General features: G+C 45.6%; 1 protein-coding gene across 1 annotated transcript in view; it reads right to left on the bottom strand.

Annotated features, from left to right (window-relative positions):
* LOC309556417 (uncharacterized protein) overlaps nucleotides 1-11,311 on the bottom strand; it is a gene marked incomplete at both ends in the record, with an annotated part of 117,202 nt that extends 105,891 nt beyond the window's left edge. Inside the window, one exon of the mRNA XM_082258883.1 lies at nucleotides 10,727-11,311. Within this exon, the coding sequence (XP_082115009.1) occupies nucleotides 10,727-11,311 (585 nt within the window). The remainder of the gene's footprint in view (nucleotides 1-10,726) is intronic.
* Nucleotides 11,312-22,018: the final 10,707 nt, after the last annotated feature.

Below are 22,018 nucleotides of genomic sequence, written 5' to 3'. Positions count from 1 at the left end.
TTGCCCAGTGAGGACATCAGCCAAAGTGTTGTTTCAAATGCAACTTTATGCAGTGACATACGGTATCTCACAAAAGTAAGTACACCCCTCACATTTTTGTAAATATTTTATTATATCTTTTCATGTGACAACACTGAAGAAATGACACTTTGCTACAATGTAAAGTAGTGAGTGTACAGCTTGTATAACAGTGTAAATTTGCTGTCCCCTCAAAATAACTCAACACACAGCCATTAATGTCTTAACCGCTGGCAACAAAAGTGAGTACACCCCTAAGTCAAAATGTCCAGATTGGGCCCAAAGTGTCAATATTTTGTGTGGTCACCATTATTTTCCAGCACTGCCTTAACCCTCTTGGGCATGGAGTTCACCAGAGCTTCACAGGTTGCCACTGGAATCCTCTTCCACTCCTCCATGACGATATCACAGAGCTGGTGGATGTTAGAGACCTTGCGCTCCTCCACCTTCCGTTTGGAGATGCCCCACAGATGCTTAATAGGGTTTAGGTCTGGAGACATGCTTGGCCAGTCCATCACCTTTACCCTCAGCTTCTTTAGCAAGGCAGTGGTAGTTTTGGAGGTGTGTTTGGGGTCATTATCATATTGGAATACTGCCCTGCGGCCCAGTCTCCGAAGGGAGGGGATCATGCTCTGCTTCAGTATATCACAGTACATGATGGCATTCATGGCTCCCTCAATGAACTCTAGCTCCCAACTGCTGGCAGCACTCATGCAGCCCCAGACCATGACACTCCCACCACCATGCTTGACTGTAGGCAAGACACACTTGTCTTTGTACTCCTCACCTGGTTGCCGCCACACACGCTTGACACCATCTGAACCAAATAAGTTTATCTTGGTCTCATCAGACCACAGGAGATGGTTCCAGTAATCCATGTCCTTAGTCTGCTTGTCTTCAGCAAACTGTTTGCGGGCTTTCTTGTGCATCATCTTTAGAAGAGGCTTCCTTCTGGGACAACAGCCATGCAGACCAATTTGTTGCAGTGTGCGGTGTATGGTCTGAACCCCGACAGGCTGACCCCCCCCCCCCCCCATCCCTTCAACCTCTGCAGCAATGCTGGCAGCACTCATACGTCTATTTCCCAAAGACAACCTCTTGATATGACGCTGAGCACGTGAACTCAACTTCTTTAGTCGACCATGGCGAGGCCTGTTCTGAGTGGAACCTGTCCTGTTATACCTCTGTATGGCCTTGGCCACCGTGCTGCAGCTCAGTTTCAGGGTCTAGGCAATCTTCCTATTGTCTAGGCCATCTTTATGTAGAGCAACAATAATTTTTTTCAGATTCTCAGAGAGTTCTTTGCCATGAGATGTTGAACTTCCAGTGACCAGTATGAGAGAGTGAGAGCGATAATACCAAATTTAACACACCTGCTCCCTATTCACACCTGAGACCTTGTAACACTAATGAGTCACATGACATCGGGGAGGGAAAATGGCTAATTGGGCCCGATTTGGACATTTTAACTTAGGGGTGTACTCACTTTTGTTGCCAGTGGTTTAGACATTAATGGCTGTGTGTTGAGTTATTTTGACATTTACTCTGTTATACAAGCTGTACACTCACTACTTTACATTGTAGCAAAGTGTCATTTCTTCAGTGTTGTCACATGAAAAGATAGAATAAAATATTTACAAAAATGTGAGTGGTGTACTCACTTTTGTGTGATACTGTAGCTCCATAGACCCAGTGGCTTTGATTTTCTAAAACTGGAGAATAGGAATGGGCTCGGGCGTGTTCCCGATCCCACCAGGAAGCGGACACTGCACACAGCTAATCACAGGCAGCTGCACAGATCAGGAAATGTCTCACTGCCTGTGATTAGCTGTGTGCAGTGTCGGCTTCCTTGTGGGATCGGGCAGGTGGGATCCCGAACACGCCCGAGCCCATCTTTATTAGTGAGTGCAAAAACGGGTGCAACTGTCACTGTGCATGGTAGTGTAAGGGAAACCCCAGAACTCATGGGTTTCAGTAACATTTTGACTGCCAATCAGCTTCTAACTTCAGGATGTGCTATGTGTTAAACACAGTGCTGTCTTAACCACTTGCCGACCGCCGCACGACTATTTACTGCGGCAGTCTGGCTCTCCTGGGCAAACCGACGTAGGGGTACGTCGCTCGCCCAGAAGCCTCTAGGGGAGAGCGCGTGCCGCCGGAGGCGCGCTCCCGCCCCCGCTCGTTCCCTGACATCCCTGCGCGAGTGACCGGCGGCTCCGATGTCCGCCGGCCACCCGCGATCTCCCGCTGGAGAGGGAGAAAGGCAGACGGCTGATGTAAACAAAGCCGCCTGTCATTCTCCCTGATGTAACTGCAGAGACTACACGATCCTGCTATGTAGGATCGTATGTCTCTGTGGTTACATCACAAGCCACTTCCCCCCCCCCCCCCACAGTTAGAAGCACGCCCCTAGGGATACATTTAACCCACAGATCACTAATAAAGTTAACCCTTCCCTGCCAGTGTCATTTTTAAAGTAACAGTGCATATGTATAGCACTGATTACTGTAGTAATGTCACTGGTACTCCCAAAAGTTTCAAAAATGTCAGTTAGGGGTCCGATCTGTCCGCCGCAATGTCGCAGTCCCACAAATAAAAAACGCAGATCGCCGCCATTACTAGTTAAAAAAAAAACAATAAAAATGACATAAATCTTTCCCATAGTTAGTAAACGCAATAACTTTTGCGCAAACCAATCAAAATACCCTTTTTGTGATTTTTTTTACCAAAAATATGTAGCAGAAAACAAATTGGCCTAAAATGGTAAAAAAATTTCGATATTTACATTTTTTTTTGGGGGGGGGGGGGGGAATTTCATGTAAAAAAAAATTGAAAAATATTGTTATTTTTTCAAAATTGTCGCTCTTTTTTTGTTTATAGCGCAAAAAGAAAAATCGCACAGGCGATCAAATACCACCAAAAGAAAGCTCTGTTTGTGGGAAAAAGAAGACATCAATTTCATTTGGGTACAGCGTCGCACGACCGCGCAATTGTCCGTTAAAGTCACGCAGTGCCGAATCGCAAAATAGGCCCTGGTCTTTGAGCAACCAAATCCTCCGGGGCTAAAGTGGTTAAAGCGTAACTCCACTTTTCTGGAGAAAAAAAAAATCCCCTCTGGGTGTTCTCTGTACATTGCAAGGATTTTACCACATTTGTTGCAGATTCCTACCTTTTGTTATTCTGAAGAAATCATTGTTTTTTCCTCTGTGCTGAGTGGGTGTACTGGGAGTGGTTTCATAATTATCATTCCGCTGTGGCAGCTGCAGGGCTCTAATGAGGAAATCCGCCTGCCCTGCATCCCTTTAGACGTGTTCCTATTGGGAGTATCTCACCAAAAATGACATTTTTGTTGCAGGGGATGCCAGAAATCTGACTTGTATCTTAGTGCAGACTTCTGGGAAAATTGGTGAGCCAATCACACAAGCAGGAAATGATGCTTCTGGGGGTGTGGTCAGTATACATTCTGTGTACAGAACAGCTCCAAGCGGCCATATTGCATTTTCAGAAAAATGACAACAGCTGCAGATTGAAAAGGAAAGGTCATTTTTAATAACATTCAATTACAATATGATTTATGATATGGATCTCAATTTTTCCTAATGAGATCCTATATAGGATCCTAATAATGATTCTATATAGGAGGATCACAGGCATTCTGTGATCATTGCAGAGAGAAGAAAAGTCAGCTGTGTTTACAACAGCAGACCGCCCTTTTCTCTCAGCTGGGAGCGATCGCGGGTGCTCGGCGGCAATCGGTGCTACCGGTCCTGCGGATCGGCATCCCCGCTGCCTAATGGGGGCAGGTGGGCGGGCGCCGCCCCCAGAAGTGCTTCCACCAACCGCCATACAGGTACGGAGATTCCCGCAGCCGAGCCAGCCTGCAGCAGTATATATGCGGTGGGCTGTCTGCAAGAGGTTAAAGCTTCTTTTTATTTTTTTTAAATACCAATCATGTTATACTTACCTGCTCTGTGCAGTGGTTTTGCACAGAGCAACTCCGATCCTCATCTTTTTGGGTCCCCATGCTCTATGCCTCCATGTGCCCTTCCCCGCTCTCTCCTCATGGGCTCACTGGCTGTGATTGACAGCGGTGAGAGCCAATGGGCTCCCGCTGCTGTCTCAGCCAATGAAGAGGGAGAGTTCTGGGACAGCCGAGGCTATCGTGAACATCGCTGGATCGGAGGGGGCTTAGGTAAGGATTGAGGGGACTGACGGGAGGGCTGCTGCACACAGAAGGTTTTTTACCTTTTTTAACCACTTGCCGACTGCCTAACGCCGATCTACGTCGGCAGTCAGCCCCTCACAGGCAAAGTGACGTAGGGCTACGTCACTAGCTTGTGAGGGTCTAGGGAGCGAGCGCGCGCCCTCGGAGGCGCGCTCCCGCTCCCGCGTGGTCACGTACCCCCCCGCGCGTGTGACCAGCGGACCCGATGTCCGCCGGTCACTCGGCGATCGTCGGGGGAGAGGGAGAATGTCAGGCAGCTTGTGTAAACAAGCCACCTGTCATTCTCCTCGCTGTAAAGATACTGATCAAACGGATCTAGTATGTAGATCCGTTGATCAGTGTCCTTACAGCTCAAGCCACAGCCAATCACAGTAGAAAGCACGCCCCTAGGGATACACACAGCCCCTCCCTCCCAAATAAAGTTAACCCCTTCACAACCAGTGTATTTTTACAGTAACAGTGCATATGTATAGCACTGATTACTGTAGAAATGTCACTGGTAACCCCAAAAGTGTCACAAATGTCAGTCAAGGGTCCGATCTGTCCGCCCCAATGTCGCAGTACCGCAAAAAAAATCGCAGATCGCCGCCATTACGCGTTAAAAAAAAACAACAAAAATGACAAAAATCTTTCCCTTTGTTAGTAAACGCGATAACTTTTGCGCAAACCAATCAAAATACGCTTTTTGCGATTTTTTTTACCAAACATATGTAGCATAAAACAAATTGGCCGAAAATTCTAAAAAATTTTGATTTTTACTTTTTTTTTGGGGGAATTTCATATAAAAAAATGTGAAAAATATTGTTATTTTTGCAAAATTGACGCTCTTTTTTTGTTTATAGCGCGTGATCAAAAAATCGCACAGGTGATCAAATACCACCAAAAGAAAGCTCTGTTTGTGGGAAAAAAAGGACGTCAAATTAGTTTAGGTACAGCGTCGCACGACCGCGCAATTGTCCGTTAAAGTTACGCAGTGCCGAATCGCAAAATACCCCCTGGTCAGGAAGGGGGTAAAATCTTCCGGGGCTTAAGTGGTTAATAGAATGCATGAAGGTAAAACACTCTCAGCCTTTAGAACCACTCTAAATGCTTGCTGGTCACACTGCTCTTATACAAGCTGTACAATTTGCCCGGAGTTCAGCTTTAAACTTCGCTTCCACCATGGCTTCCCATTTGGCATTTTCTTTAGTCTGGTTAAGGAGAAGTACAGCCAAAGCTCTTTGGCTATACTTCTCTTGTGGATCACAGGAGTGTGGTTCATTCTGCACTACAGTGATCCATTTTCAGCAGACAGTGGGCTGCCTGCTGTTGGCTGACGTCACAGAGCCGGTCCAGGCTCGGGGGAGATCGCAAAAATGGAGTCCGGATCCGCCCACATGCCTGGACTGGCAACCAGCTCAGCCTCTCAGGGAGCCGCCAGCCACTCCCGCCCCCTTCACAGCTGTGGGGGGGGGGGGGGGCAGAGCAAAGAGCTGCTGACTACCAGCTCTCTGCTCACAGAGCTGTGAGAACTGAGCGATCGGGGGTGTTCGTGTTCGATCGCTCGGTTCTCAGTGTTAGAGGCTCTGGGGGACAGATGCAGCATCCACCTAGGTAAGCAACCCATACATCTATTTTAATATTCTGCTTTAGGTCATTGTTGTCCACCATTTCTGGTTCTGGACAGGGCCATCTTACCGAATGGGCATGCTGGGAAGTTGCCCGGGGGCCCCACTTGCTGGGGGGGCCCCACCTGCCCAGCGACCCAGCCCCAGCCAAGCATTAGTCCCGATTCCCTGGTCCTGGATGCCATCCATCCACCATGTTCTTCTTTTCCAGTTCTCTTTTTTACTTTGCTCTCTTCCACAATCCTACAGAGCTCCTCTCCTGCCAAATTTCTTGTGATATGGCCAAAATTTTAACATTTTCTCTTCCAACAGACGTGTTTTTGCATCATTTTTGCAGCACCTCTTCCATGTCCGTCCAGTCGATTTTCAAGATCCTCCTGTAGAACCACAATTTGGAGATTTGTGATCTTCCTTATTAGACATCAGGGGCAGACTGGCAACTTTTAGCCCAGGGGGCATGTACAAACCAGAGGCCCATGGTGCAGCGACTTGGCCCCCCTCCCACTCTCCCTCTTCCCGTCCTTCTCCTGACCCTCATTCCAGGTTGAAGCTCTGCTCCAGGTACTCTTTACTCACCAGCTTAATCCTGGTTCCCAACCTGACCGGGGGGTTCAGTTGGGGGGAGCTGGGACAGCTTGGTTGGGGCTGGCCAGGGGAGGAGAGTTTCCAGTGGGGTATTAAACCGGCCTCTGCTCAAATGCATTTTACACCATGCATGCTGGGGGGGGGGAGGCTTGTGCAATGTCGTTGTCTTCATCCCGCACTCTGTAGGTCAGTGGTGGGGACTTTTTACGTTTCTTCACCAGGAGTCCTTTAGGCATGTCTGTGGCAGAAGCGGTGCAGCCTTTTTACAGGGCATCAGAGCGGCCCAGGGAGCAATTGCACCCCTGCCCCCTGGCCCTGGCCCAGTCCTCCCCTGTTAAACATTCAACCAAACTTTTTTTATACAAGAACAGAAAAGTTATATTATAATTTACATTTTTGATCACATCTATATAGGAAGAAAAGAACTTGAAGAAGACTATGCATCCCTCTCACCGGTATAGCTAGCCTGCCTCTGAACCCGCTAAAGATCTTTTTAACTTGTTTAATTTTATCCTGCGTCCTGCAGTTTTACAAGCGTACAAATGTGCATTATTGAAGAGAGCGCTGCCTTCCTGAGCACAGAGCTTCCTCTGTCAGGCCTGCACAGAATGGAAAAGTTGGCCTCTGCACAGAGAAAGGCATGCTTGTCCAAGGGGCCCTCTACAAGGTGGAATGACAAAAATGTGGCAAAGGTCTCCTCCGCTAACAGGCAGAGTGCGCTGCCACCTGGTGGCGGACCGAGCTATAGCAAAAACAACTCAAGGTTGTGCTGCCACCTGGTGGTGGAACAAGCTACAGCAAAAACAACTAAGCAATAATAAGGGCAATCATTAACCCCTTAAAGACATGTTAGAGTTGATCTTTGCCCTGAACCGCTGTGTGTGTCCTTCCAGCCCACGCATTAATTAGCATGCATCTCAGAAACCATAATTAACCACTTCTGGACCGGAAGGATTTGCCCCCTTAATGACCAGGCCATTTTTTGCAATTCGGCACTGCGTTATTTTAACGGACAATTGCACGGTCGTGCAATGCTGTACCCAAAATAAAATGAATGTCCTTTTTCCCCCACAAATAGAGCTTTCTTTTGGTGGTATTTAATCACCTGTGCGATTTTTATTTTTTGCGCTATAAACAAAAAAAGAGCGACACTTATAAGAAAGAAAAAAACAATATTTTTCACATTCTGCTATATAACATTCCCAAAAAAAATTTAAAAAATCTAAATTTTTCATCCTTTTAGGCCAATTTGTATTCTGCTACATATTTTTGGTAAAAAAAATAATTGCAATAAGCGTATTTTGATTGGTTTGTGCATAAGTTATGGCGTCTACAAACTAGGGGAAAGATTTATGTCATTTTTATCTTTTTTTTTTTTACTAGTAATGGCGGCGATCTGCGATTTTTAGACGGGACTGTGACATTGCTGCGGACAGATCGGACCCCTAACTGACATTTTTGACACTTTTGGGGGTACCAGTGACATTACTACAGTAATTAGTGCTAAACATATGCACTGTTACTGTAATAATGACACTGGCAGGGAAGGGGTTAACCTAAGGGTGACCAAGGGCTAAGTGTGAGCCTAGGGGGTGTTTTCTAGCTGTGAGGGGGATGGGCTTATGGAATCAAGACAGGGACCTGTGTTCTGTGTTCCTAAATAGGAGGAGCCCTGTGTTGATTGCTGACAGACGTGTTTACAACGGCGGACCGCGGTTCTGTCTTCCGGGGGAGTGATCGTGGGAGCCTGGCGGCAAATAATCACTGTTACTGTACTAATGACACTGGCAGGGAAGGGGTTAACCAAGGGGTGAACAAAGGGTTAAGTGTGAGCCTAGGGGAGTGTTTTCTAACTGTATGGGGGATGGGCTTGGTAAATGATCATAGAGACCTGTGTTCCTATATAGAAGGATCACAGGAGCTCTATGATCATTACAGAGAGAAGGACGGTCGGCTGTGTTTACAACAGCTGACTGTTCTTCTCTCTCAGCGCGGAGCGATCGCGGGTGCCCGGCAGCAATTGCGGCCACCGGCCCTGTTGATCGGCTTCCCCGCTGCCTAGTGGGGGCGGGAGCATGCGGCAGGCAGCGAGCGTGCGTCCCCCAGCACCACGCGCTAAACCGACGTAGGGCTACGTCAGTTCGCACAGGAGAGCCAGCCTGCCGCATTAAATGTGCGACAGGCGCTCTTAACCACTTTACCACCGGAGGATTTTGCTGTCTTACGTCCAGGCCACTTTTTGCGATTCGGTGCTGTGCGACTTTAACTGACAATTGCGCGGTCGTGCGACGCCGTACCCAGACGAAATTTATGTCCTTTATTTCACACAAACAGAGCTTTCTTTTGGTGATATTTGATCACCTGTGCGATAAACAAAAAAAGTTTTGAAAAAATAACAATATTTTTCACATTTTTTTATATGAAATTCCCCCCCCAAAAAATGTAAAAATCTACATTTTTTTAAAATTTTTGGCCAATTTGTTTTCTGCTACCTATGTTTGGTAAAAAAATTCACAATAAGCGTATTTTGATTGGTTTGCGCAAAAATTATTGCGTTTACTAACAAAGGGAAAGATTTCTGTCATTTTTGGTGTTTTTTTTTAACGCGTAATGGCGGCAATCTGCGATTTTTTTTGCGGGACTGCGACATTGCGGCGGACAGATCGGACCCTTGACTGGCATTTTTGACACTTTTGGGGGTACCAGTGACATTACTGCAGTAATCAGTGCTATACATATGCACTGTTACTGTAAAAATGACACTGGCAGGGAAGGGGTTAATTTTATTGGAGAGGGAGGGGTTAATGTATGCCTGGTGCTTACTGACGTGTGTGGGGGGAGGTGACTGAGTGACACAGGGACAGATCACATGTTCAGCTATGCTGAACCCTGCAATCTGACCCTGCCTGTCACTTAGGAGATCCACCCGCTTGTGTTTACACACTAGATCGCCGCTGCTCCTCCCCTGGCCCGACTCCCGCTGTGACTGAATACAGCGGGAGCGAGCCTCTGGCGGCGCACGCGCGCCGCCGAGAAAGGGGAGTGTCTGACGACGTAGTACTACGTCGTCAGACGATAACGAGCCACTCTGCCGCAGTAATATTACTGCAGGCAGACGGCAAGTGGTTAAGTGCCGGTTCACACTGATGCGCTTGTACTGCGAATGCGTTGCGTTCTAAAAAGTCTCCAATCGCATGCACTTAAAAAATACATTGCATTCGTGACGGTCGTTCACATCTATGCGTTGCGATCTAGATGCGAATGTGATGCGATGAAAAAAAGGGTCTTGTGCGAGTTTACAGTGCTGCGTTGCGAATTTAGTCTCCATAGACATCAATGTAAATCGCTCTGAACTCGCATGTACAGTTCAGATATGTGCGAATATGTGTATAGTTTGTCCCGACAGCTACACCCCCCTATTTCCTGTCCCGAGCCTGCATGTGACATCCACAAACATCTTCATCAACAAACATGGCACCCAAACGTGTTGGGATCGACAATGAGGAGCTGATCAGGCTTGTCCGTTCCAGGCCATATATATGGGACAGCCGTACTGCAGAGTACAAAAACAACGCTATGAAGAAAAGAGGGTGGGAAGAAATATGTGCAAGCCTGTATGAGGACTGGAGTGGATTCACAACTCAAGAGCGCAAAAAGAAAGGTATGTGTATATATTCTCCTATGGGGGGGCCATGTTTTAAGGGGATCTATGTGAGGGGGCCAAGTTTTAAATGGGGATCTATGTGGGGGGGCCATGTTTTAAGGGGATCTATGGGGGGGGGCCAAGTTTTAAGGGGATCTATGGGGGGGGCCAAGTTTTAAGGGGATCTTTGGGGGGGGGCAAGTTTTAAATGGGGATCTATGTGGGGGGGCCAAGTTTTAAATGGGGATCTATGTGGGGGGGCCAAGTTTTAAATGGGGATCTATGTGGGGGGGGCCAAGCTTTAAATGGGGATCTATGGGGGGGCCAAGTTTTAAATGGGGATCTGACTCTGTGGAAGACAATGCATGCTCAGTATGTAACCACAGACGAAAAGAAATGCATTACGCAATGTTGAACATTTGAACAATAGTTTATTTATTGAAACAAAGTACAGTAAAAATTAATTAATACTCTTTATTGTATGGAATCAAGCTGCCATGGCACTTGACCAGCAGGACTCATAAAGTAGTCAGTGAAATTCTCCCTGATGTTGGCCCCTCTGTAGTTTCCCCTGGTGTGGATCCACTCTGCGCCTTCCATATCATCCATCAGGGAGTCCTCGAAGAGGTATCCATCTCGCGATCTTACAAAGTTGTGGAGTACACAGGCAGCTTTGACGGCAATTATGGCGTTATCCGTGGTTAGAGTCAGTGGCGTGTGTAGAAAGCGCCACTTATTTGCCAGAATACCAAAACTGCACTCCACAACTCTGCGCGCTCTTGTGAGCCTGTAGTTAAACACTCTATTTTCAACAGTCAGTGAGCGATTAGCATACGGGCGAAGCAGGTGTTCCGAAAGTGCAAAAGCCTCATCACCAACAAAAACAAATGGGAGGCTTTGCTGAGATGTTCCAGGCAGTGGTCTTTCATGTGGGAGGTCCAGGCTTTTTTCACGCAGCATTTTTCCAAAACTGGAGTGGGAAAAAATACTGGAGTCGGAACTGCTCCCATATGAACCAACATCTATGTAGATGAATGAGTAGTTTGCATCCGCCACTGCCAGCAAAACCAAAGAAAAATATTTTTTGTAATTGAAATATTTGGTGCCGCTACCAACTGGTCTCACAATCCTAATGTGCTTGCCATCTATAGCACCGACACAATTAGGGAAGTTGCAGCGTTGCCAAAAAAGATCAGCTACAGAGATCCACTCCTCTTTGGTTGGTTTTCTCATCACCACATCTCTTAGGACCTCCCAGATGGCAATACAGGTATCACGAACAATTGTGCTCACAGTAGATTTCCCCAATTTGAACTCGTAATGCAGGCTTGCAAAAGAATTACCAGTTCCAAGGTACCTGAAATAAAAAACAGAAAGTTATTATTAGTCATGTTTTTCTCTTACAGAATTACTAATACGAACAAGATGGCGTAGCCTCAAGGATACCCTGCAAAGGTACAAGAGACTAGAATGTGAGGCGAGAAGTGGATCCGGTGCCCCCCCTAAGCGTCCCTATGCCTTTGCCAGATGTCTGGATTTTCTGCTACCGGTTCTAGAAATGCGGAAGTAAGTTTATTGTCAAATTCTCTTTCACTATTAACCCATCCTTCCTTCCCCCTCCCTCTTCACCCCACCCCCAACCCCCTCACCTTCCAATCCCCACCTATCATTCAAATTATATATTTGAGCGGATGATGAAAAGTTGTTTCATGTTTGTCATTGCAGCACACAAGCAAGTTGGGAGGAGGTGGAGAATGTGCAGGAGGAAGGGGAGGAGGAGGAGCATGCAGCTCAAGTTGATGAGGAAGAAGGCGTCGCATTTGCATGTTCGAATAGTAGTTCAAATATTCCTAACGAGTCACAGAGTTTGGATGAGTCAGGATCCGCTCAAGAACCAGAACAGGAGTTTGAGGAAACTGACGTTTCCACGCCTTCCACCAGGCCTCAAAGTCGAGGCTCTACATCCCACAGGAGGAGAGTCAGCAGGGCAACTGCTGAGGCGGAAGACGAGCAGACAAAGCACTTAGTGGACATTATGTCAGGCATCAGCCAGCAACTAGATGCACATAAATGTCCTCACACACTATTTGCTCATAGCTTGGTGCCTCTTCTCAAAGAGGTCCCGTCTGAAAGGTATTTCGACATGAGAATGGCGGTACAAAACTGCATACATTCGTTCTCTGTACCACAACAGTTACCGCAAGACACTCCATGGTCCCCTCATTTCACACCCAGTCATTCTGCCATTCCAACAAACCCTTATCCGTCAAGTTTTGACCAATATCGGAGCATCCATGAGACCCCTAGATCCCAAATCCCATATCCTATTCCTTCCCCAATTCCCTCTGTAATCCCCCCCCACACTAGAACACCGGATGTCTCCACTTCTTCCCATTTCCCCCCCTCCAGCAGACCACCACCATCACAATCTAGTGCATTTTCCCCAAAAATACCTCCACCCTATCCACAATATAGGCCCCCAAGTGGACCGTCACATAGAACTCCATCCCCGCTTGTGCCATGGCTATATCCCAACACCGTGGATCATACACCCTCAGGCTCTTCAACACCACTTGATCTGGAGAGTTCACCAAATTTTTTGGATCTATAGTACACTTGCCACTGTATTGCCACGTTGACCTAAGTTGTCTTTTTTGACCTAATTTTTCTGTATTTTGTTCCTTTGTTCTTGTTACATGCAACAAAATAAAAAAAAAATAAAAACTTTTTTTGAAGTCAACTTTGCCATCATATCTGTCTGCATTCACTGTATTGCTAACTATGGAGAAAAAAAATACATGACTTTTCACAAAATATATCACACTTACCGTAATGTAACAAGCAATCTTTCAGCAGGCACAACACTGTTCCGGAAGGTGGTGTTCTGACGCTCCAAACGTGAAAAGAGCAGCCCAAGTAATTCGTCAAAACTAAAAAAAAAAACAACACACGTAAGTGGCAAGCAAAAGGGGGGCGTGGGGAGCTTCAGGAATGATTCGGGGGTAGATATAGGTGAAAACAGAGAGAGAGGAAAAAGAGAGATGGGGAAAAAAGAGATATAGAGGGAAGCAGCAAAAAGAGAGAAGAAGAAGGAGAGACTCCCTCTCACATACTAACCTATTAACAGACATCCGAGTATAGTTGAAAAACTTCTCTTCATGTTGCCGGAGATCATGATAGAGGACATTGAACTGACCTCTCTCTTCCCTGTTTGAAATTATGGGATGAACCCAATACCTTCGTCTTCTCATCATCATCATCCTCATCCTTCTCCTCCTCCTGTCCTTATTGATCAAGACTGCAGCAGTGGCAGTAGCAACTGCTGCCATGACCAAAGGCAAATGAAACATAGTGGCAATACACCAAAATACAGCACACTCTCCACAACGTAATCTCCAAACAAAACCACAGCTCACACTCCACGGTGTACTCTCCTCATAAAGACCAGGAAGTCCACCGGAAGTTAACACCCATTTCATTTGGATTGGCTGGAGCAAAAATCGCACCTGAGCTAATTAACATGATTATACGCAATGCGATTCGCATTGCAATCGCGCTGTACTATGGAAAAACGCAAGGTAAACTCGCACCGCAAATTCGCATTACAATCGCAAGCGCATCAGTGTGAACCGGCACTAAAGGTGGTAAAGTGGGCCTTTTAGTGACTAAATGTATCCATGGATAAATTCCTGACATGCCACAATATACAAGCAGATCATTTTTCATAAAAGCTCCACCCTTCATTATTGAAGGGCTATCCTTGAGCTCCAGTCTGGACACCTTGCATAGGCTGAGATGATGTTATCAGCTTTCCAGCAGGCAGGATGAAGCATTTCCTCACCCCCCCCCCCCTCCCCCAGTGATCGGACTGCAACATTGTAAACTTGCAGCAAGTGACAAGAAGGGAGACAGGCAGCAGAAGCTGATCTGTGTCAGACATTTGTGAACGCAGCCAAGAACTGCACAGACACCATTGTGTGCATGTAATACAGCCATATACAGGGATTTCTATTGCCTTTTTTTTAAATGTAAAGGCCAATTTTTGTAATGTACAATATTATATAATAAAAAAATTTGTGATTTTTAACCACTTGCTATACCACTTGATATACTGTGGCAGGCTGCGCGAACTGCTGACTGTGACATTGCAGTGGACAGATCGGACCCCTGACTGACATTTATGACACTTTTGGGGGGACCAGTGACATTACTACAGTAATCAGTGCTATATATATATGCACTGTTACCGTAATAATGACACTGGCAGGGAAGGGGTTAACACTGTGGGTGATCAAGGGGTTACATATGAGCCTAGGGGAGTGATTCTAACTGTGGGGCGCGTGGCTTGTGAAATGATCATAGAGACCTGTGTTCATATATAGAAGGATCACAGGAGCTCTGTGATCATTCCAGGGAGAAGAACGGTCAGCTGTGTTTATAACAGCCGACCGTTCTTCTTTCTCAGCAGGGAGCGATCGTGAGTGTCAGGCGGCAATCAGAGCCTCCTGCCCCGTGCATCGGAGTCCCCGCTGCCGAGTGGGGGCGGAAGCGCGCCGCTGGCGGCGTGCTCGCCCCCTAGCTGCAGGTGCACGACTGACGTAGGTCTACGTCGGTTTGCGCAGGAGGGCCGCACTGCCGCAGTAAAAAGGCGGAAAAAAAAATTGCAAGGGGAGATCGCAAACCCTTCTCAGCCTTTTACTGTGATCTGTGTCCCTGTTGCAGACTTTTTCTCACTTCCTGTCAGGTGAAATTGTTGTCACCGGGATTGAAAGGGAGGGGACATCTCTGTAACTGAGCCCCAGCTAGCAGTAAAGATCCATCAGAGTAATTCTAATCTTTTCCCACTCTATCTAAAAGTTACACAAAAGCTGGCTGGCCGTATGCTGTAACTACCCCTAGGACAGGTGTGAAGAACAGTGACAGGGACATTAGAGTGTAAGCTCTGCTGGATCAGAAACAATGTCAGAGGTTCAGTAGACTCAGTACAGTTCTTTTCAGTGCTCTACAATTACAACTACAGTATTCCATTCTGGGCTTTAGCATGGTTTTCATTTCAGAATTGCTGGCTCCCTCTGCTGGGTAAAATATCTCAATACAGGTTATTATGAAAGTAGAACTTTTTTTTTTTGACAATTTGGGGAAGGGTTAGAACCCCTTTCTTGCCATCTGTATCCCACTGTGTGGTATCTCTTCACTCCTGTCCCATAGCTAAAATAGGAAATTAGAGGAAAATCCTCCAAAGTGTGGGAATCCCTGGTTGTCACCAGAACTGGTGTCCCCAATGGAAGAATCCCCCTCTGTTCCTGTTTTGGTGACAACCCAAAATTTGGGATTCTTTCACTTTCAGTGGTAATGGTAAACAGGACAAGTAAAAGAGTTAATCTCCTTAACGGGGCACAGGGGAAGATAAAAAGATAAAACCTGACGGGGGGGGGGGGGGGGGGGGGTTCTCATCCATCTCCAATCTCATGCTGTTTTGCCTTTTGTTATTCTTTAAGAAAAAAACAGACTTATGCTGAATTGCTGAGTTGATTATCACTTTACCCCACGAAAAAAACCCCAGCCAGTCTGTATAGGCAGGGCTGGGTTATCCATTAGGCACAGTAGGCTTGAGCCTATAAGCAACACTATAGGAGGGACGCCTTAGTTTTGGGACATCCCAGTCTATGTTACCATAGTACTGATAGCAGCTCCTGCATAAGCTTAGTTTTACAGGCTTTTTTTTTTTTTTTTTTTAAATAAATACTTAGCAACAATATTATTGTTATATTCAGGGCTTTTTTTCAATGGGAACGCGGGGGAACGCAGTTCCGGAACCTCCAGTCTGAATGTATGTAATGGCAAAGAGGTGCTGGGGTCAGTGGGGTGAGCTGAAGGGCCTATTGATGCTGGCTGCTGGGGGATCTATTGTTGCTGGCAGGCATTTTGTTGTGGGTGGGGCTTTTTCTTTTTGCAGTGGAGGATTTATTGTTGCTTGGGGGAACTTTTGTTGCTGGGGGGCTATTGTTGTTGGGGATAGGGAGTCTATTGTTACAGGGGAGGAGTTATTGGGTGGGGGGGGGGTGATTGTTGCAGGGGAGGATTTATTGTTGCTGGGGGGCAATTGTTGTTGGGGGTCTTTTGTTGCTCATTGCAGTGGATCTATTTTATTGTTTTTTCTATTGATGCAGGGGAAGATTTATTGCTGCTGGGGGATCTATTGTTGGGGGGGGGTCTATTGTTGCAGGGGAGGATTTATTTGGGGGGGGGGGGTGATTGTTGCAGGGGAAGATTTAATGTTGCTGGGGGACAATTGTTGTTGGGGGTCTTTTGTTGCTGATTGCAGTGGATCTATTTTATTGTTTTTTCTATTGATGCAGGGGAAGATTTATTGCTGCTGGGGGGATCTATTGTTGGGGGGGGGTGTCTATTGTTACTGATTCCAGGGGATCTATTTTACTGCTTTTCTAGTTATCATTAACAAATTCCATAGAAATTACCTAGAACCACAACATGATATTTGGTTCTGTATTCTCTAAAGGGGGGGCGGGGGAGGGTACTGGGAGGTGGGCTGAGGGTGGAACCAAAGGACAGTGCTCGGAGGTGGGTAGGGAGTGGAGACAAGGAGTGACTCAGAAGAGGGGAGTACCTGCACCCATTCTCGGAGAAAAAAAGCACTGGTTATATTGTATTACTAGAACTAGTGTTTTAGGCCCCTTTCACACCTGGCGGTCCGTCGGCGGACTCTGCTTTTCTCAACCGGGGATCGATCCGCCGATCCCCCGCTGAAAAGGCGGATGGCAGCTCTGTCTCCGCTCTGTGTGCAGAGACGGAGCTGTCAGGTCCCCGCGCTGTCCTCTATGGGGGAATCAGATGAGAATGGACTGCCTGTCCGTTCTCATCCGATCCGGTCCGCTGGACTTAAGGAAAATAGGTTTTCCATCCGTCCAGATTTGAAGGATCCGCTGACATCCGATGCTCCATAGGGATGCATGGGGCATCCGTTCAGGTCCGCCTGAAAAACTGGCAGGCGGATCTGAACGGTCCGCCTGTGTGAAAGGGGCCTTAAATTGCAAGACTGGCTGAACAGGAACACTTTTATTTTTAGAAACATTCATTTTTGTTTATCAGAGTATTATTTTTTTCAAATTTAGGCCTCTTTCACACGGGCGTTCCGTATGTCCATATATCACCCCATCCGTTTGCGGATGATATACGGACATAATGCATGTCAATGGGATTGCGGATGTCAGCGGATGACCATACTCTGACATCCGATTTGCGTCCTTTCAGTTCAGTTCCGTTTTTTGGAACGGAACAGAACCCTATTTTTCTTCCGTTTAAAAAACGGAAAGGACGTAAAATCGGATGTCATCCGCTGACATCCACAATCCCATAGACATACATTATGTCCGTATATCATCCGCAAACGGAAGGGATGATATGCGGACATACGGACCAGATGACACAAGTGTCCGTAAAAAAAAAAAAAAAAAAGTGCCAGAGCGGATCGCAATACGGTCCGCTCCGTGTGAAAGAGGCCTTACGGGTTTTTTTTTTATTCAAAATATTCGAATCGATACATTTTGAATCAGTTCAATCGAAAACTTGTTTTTGTTTTTCGATTTAAATGTGAACAAACAAAAGAAAAATCTTCATCAAATGATTACAATTACTCTTTAACCACTTCTGGTCCAGAAGATTTTCCCCCTTAACCTCCCTGGCGGTATGATTATGTCAGGAATTACATACCAAAAGCGGTACAATTCTTTTCATGGAAATTTGGCGCTATGTATTATAGGCCTACAATTCTTAGTAATTACTGACTTAAACCTGACCAAAACAAGACTCTAGTAGACATCCCAGATGTGATAAATTTGAAACACAAACACGTGAATTATAATCGAATCAATAATATTATTTTATTATTTAATATATAATAAAATTATATTATTGATTAGATTATAATTCATGCATTATATATTATATATAGATATATGTGTGTGTGCATATATATATATATATATATATATACATATATATATATACATGCATACATATATATATATATATATGCATATATATATATATATACCGGTGTATATATATATATACATATATATATATATGTGTGCGCATATATATATATATATATATATATATATATATATATATATGCATATATATATATATATATATATATATATATGCATATATATATATATATATATATCTAAAATTTTGTGTTTTGTGCAACGTTTTTTTTTTTTTTTTTTTTTAATTTCCCTCCCTAGTTCTGCTCCCATGCAGCATTGCTGCTGCAGGGAACGGAACTAGGAAGTGTTTAGAGCGACGGAGACCGACGGAGGAGCGGCGGGACTCTCGGCTGGCGGTCACAGCAATGAGAGATCATCGCTGGATCGCCAGGAGAAGGTAAGAGAACACCGCTGCGCTCTCTGCAATCCACCCCGAGCGTGACTCGGGGTTACTGCTCCTGATATGAAAAACCAACCCAGAGTCACGCTCGGGATTACCGCTAAGGAGGTTAAAGTGGTTGTAAATCCACTTTTAAGCGGAGTTCCGGCCTCGGGGGTGAATTTTAGATAAAAATACCCCCAGGACAGTCAGGGCTAGAACATTTCATAATGGATAGCCTCTGATCTGTCCCAGGTTGCACTTACCTTTTAGAAGAAATACTTACCTTGAAAATGTCTTTTCCAGCGCTGCCATCTCAGGTGTGTGCAGCTGAAGCCAGCGCGATCCTCTTCTGTGTCCTCTTCGGTCCCAGAATGCCCTGCAACGGCCCCGCTCATCACTTCCGGTTGCTAGCGCGTCATCCATGCACAGCTTCTGGGCATGCCCAGAAGCTGTTTAGCAGGGAATGATGCGCCTGCACCGGAACTGACGAGCGAGGCCGGTGCAGGCGCATTGATTCCTGGGAGCGATGACGTTCAGCTCCCAGCAGTCAACGCAAGCAGGCCGCAGAGGGAGGAAGTGGAAGGAAGGTGAGTATACTTTCTTCAAAAACAAGGTAAGTAAAGAAAAAAAATCGGGACTATCCATTTCTTTTGCAGGTGAATGTCAGCAAGCGGATGGCCCAAAGTCATTTTTGAGGCCGGAACTCCGCTTTAAAGACTTTTACCTATAGGTAAGCCTATATTAAGGCTTACCTATAGGTGCTATAATATCTCCTAAACATGTACAGTTTAGGAGATATTTACAGTGCATGAATACTGTTACTGTAATAATGACACTGGCTGGGAAGGAGTTAACCCAGTGGGTGATCAAGGGGTTAAATGTGAGCCTATGGGAGTGATTCTATCTGTGGGGGGGGGCGTGGCTTGTGAAATGATCACAGAGACCTGTGATCCTATATAGAAGGATCACATGAGCTCTATGATCATTCCAGGGAGAAGAACGGTCAGTTATGTTTACAAACAGCCTACCGTTCTTCTCTCTCAGCGGGGAGCGATCCCAGGTGCTAGGTGGCAATCGGAGCTGCGTGACCCGTGCATCGGCCTCCCCGCTGCCAAGTGGGGGCAGGAGCGCTCGCCCTCTAGCTGCCTGCTTGCGACCGACGTACGTTGGTTTGCGCAGCAAAGCCACATTGCCGCAGTAAAAAGTTCGGGAACGGGTTAAATCACCTTTAGCTTAACAAAAACAGCATTACTTTGAAATGGTACACTAATAACACTCACAGTCTTTGATTTCAGAAATATGTTTTCAGTTCGAAATTGACTGGAATTCGATGCAAAATTTGATTAAAATTTCAATTTGAATTTCCAAAATTCAGGGCAGCATTCAGTAAACTTTGTTTATACTGTAATTCAGGTATTTGGATATATCCCAATCTCCAAATAATGAGAAATTCATCCGAATATTTATTCAGAACAAAATTAACCGCACATGTCTAGGAAAAATCAGATAAAAACTATACAACTACAGCCCAGCCAAAAACTACATTGACCATAATGGGGGTGGTATTGATCCACAATGGCTCAAAAGTGATATGATCCAGAAATATTTAGACAGCGAAAGTAATATTGGGTATATGCTATAGGCCCCCCAACCAGAGGGAGGAGGGGGAGGCGGACCTCCTTTTACAGATAGGATTGGGAGCAAGGATGGGAAATGTCATTATAATGGGGGACTTTAATTATCCAGATATAGACTGGGCAGAAGGAACTGCACATTCAGCCAAGGCTCAGCAGTTCCTAAATGTTTTGCAGGACAATTTCATGGGTCAGATGGTGAATGCACCGACAAGGAACAATGCAGTACTTGACCTACTGATTACCAACAATACAGACCTGCTCACGGATATAGAAATTCGGGGCAACTCAGGAAACAGTGACCATAGGTCAATTCGTTTCAGTATTAATCATAGTAATAGGAAACACAAGGGCAATATGAGAACACTGAATTTCAAAAGAGCCAATTTCCCAAAACTGCGCTCTTTGCTAGAAAATATCAAATGGGATAGAACCCTGGGAACAAATAACACGGAGGAAAAATGGGAGTGCTTCAAGAGCATACTAAACAAAGGGATTGGCCAGTGCATTCCAAAGGGGAATAAATTTAAAAGAGCAAAACTAAACCCTGGGTGGCTAAACTCCAACATAAAAATGCATATCAATACTAAAGAAAAGGCCTTCAAAAAATACAAGGCTGAGGGGTCATTGGCAGCATTCAAGTATTACAAAGAGTGTAATAAGAAATGTAAAGGCGAAATAAAGGCGGCTAAAATAGAACACGAGAGACATATAGCGGAAGAGAGTAAAAAGAATCCCAAGAAATTCTTTAACCACTTTACGACTGCTCACAGTAATATTACTGCGGCAGAGTGGCTCGTTATCGTCTGACGACGTAGTACTACGTCGTCAGACACTCCCCCTTCTGGGCGGCGCTTGCGCGCCGCCGGAGGCTCGCTCCCGCTGTTTTCATTCACAGCGGGAGTCGGGCCAGGGGAGGAGCAGCGGCGATCGCCGCTGCTCTTACCCGATCGTCGGGGATCGAGTCTGGAGATCCGCCCGCTGTGTGTAAACACAGCGGGCGGATCTCCATAGTGACAGGGAGTGACAGATCGGACTGTTCAGCATAGCTGGACATCCGATCTGTCCATGACTCACACAGTCACCTCCCCCCCTACACGTCAGTAAGCACCAGGCATACATTAACCCCTCCCTCTCCAATAAAATTAACCCCTTCCCTGCCAGTGTCATTTTTACAGTAACAGTGCATATATATATATAGCACTGATTACTGCAGTAATGTCACTGGTACCCCCAAAAGTGTCAAAAATGTCAGTCAAAGGTCCGATCTGTCCGCCGCAATGTCGCAGTCCCGCAAAAAAAATCGCATATCGCCGCCATTACGCGTTAAAAAAAAACACCAAAAATGACAGAAATCTTTCCCTTTGTTAGTAAACGCAATAACTTTTGCGCAAACCAATCAAAATACGCTTATTGCGATTTTTTTTACCAAACATAGGTAGCAGAAAACAAATTGGCCAAAAATTTTTAAAAAAATTGGTTTTTACATCTTTTTTGGGGGGAATTTCATATAAAAAAATGTTAAAAATATTGTTATTTTTTCAAAATAAACGCTTTTTTTTTGTTTATAGCGCAAAAAGTAAAAATCGCACAGGTGATCAAATACCACCAAAAGAAAGCTCTGTTTGTGGGAAAAAAAGGACGTAAATTTCGTTTGGGTACGGCGTCGCACGACCGCGCAATTGTCAGTTGAAGTCGCACAGCGCCGAATCGCAAAAAGTGGCCTGGACGGAAGACAGCAAAATCCTCCGGTGGTAAAGTGGTTAAGTACAGCATATAAACAGTAAAAAAGCGAGGCCAGAACACATTGGCCCCATAAAAGATGATGAAGGAAATATGGCCACAGAGGACAGAGAGAAGGCGAAAGTGCTAAATAATTTCTTCTCTTCAGTCTTCATAAAAGAATCGG

This window comes from Pelophylax lessonae (genome assembly GCF_965119305.1).
Source record: "Pelophylax lessonae genome assembly, chromosome: 5".
Lineage (NCBI taxonomy): Eukaryota > Metazoa > Chordata > Amphibia > Anura > Ranidae > Pelophylax > Pelophylax lessonae.
The sequence above is the reverse complement of the archived record's forward strand: the minus strand, read 5'-3'. Positions and strand labels throughout refer to the sequence as shown.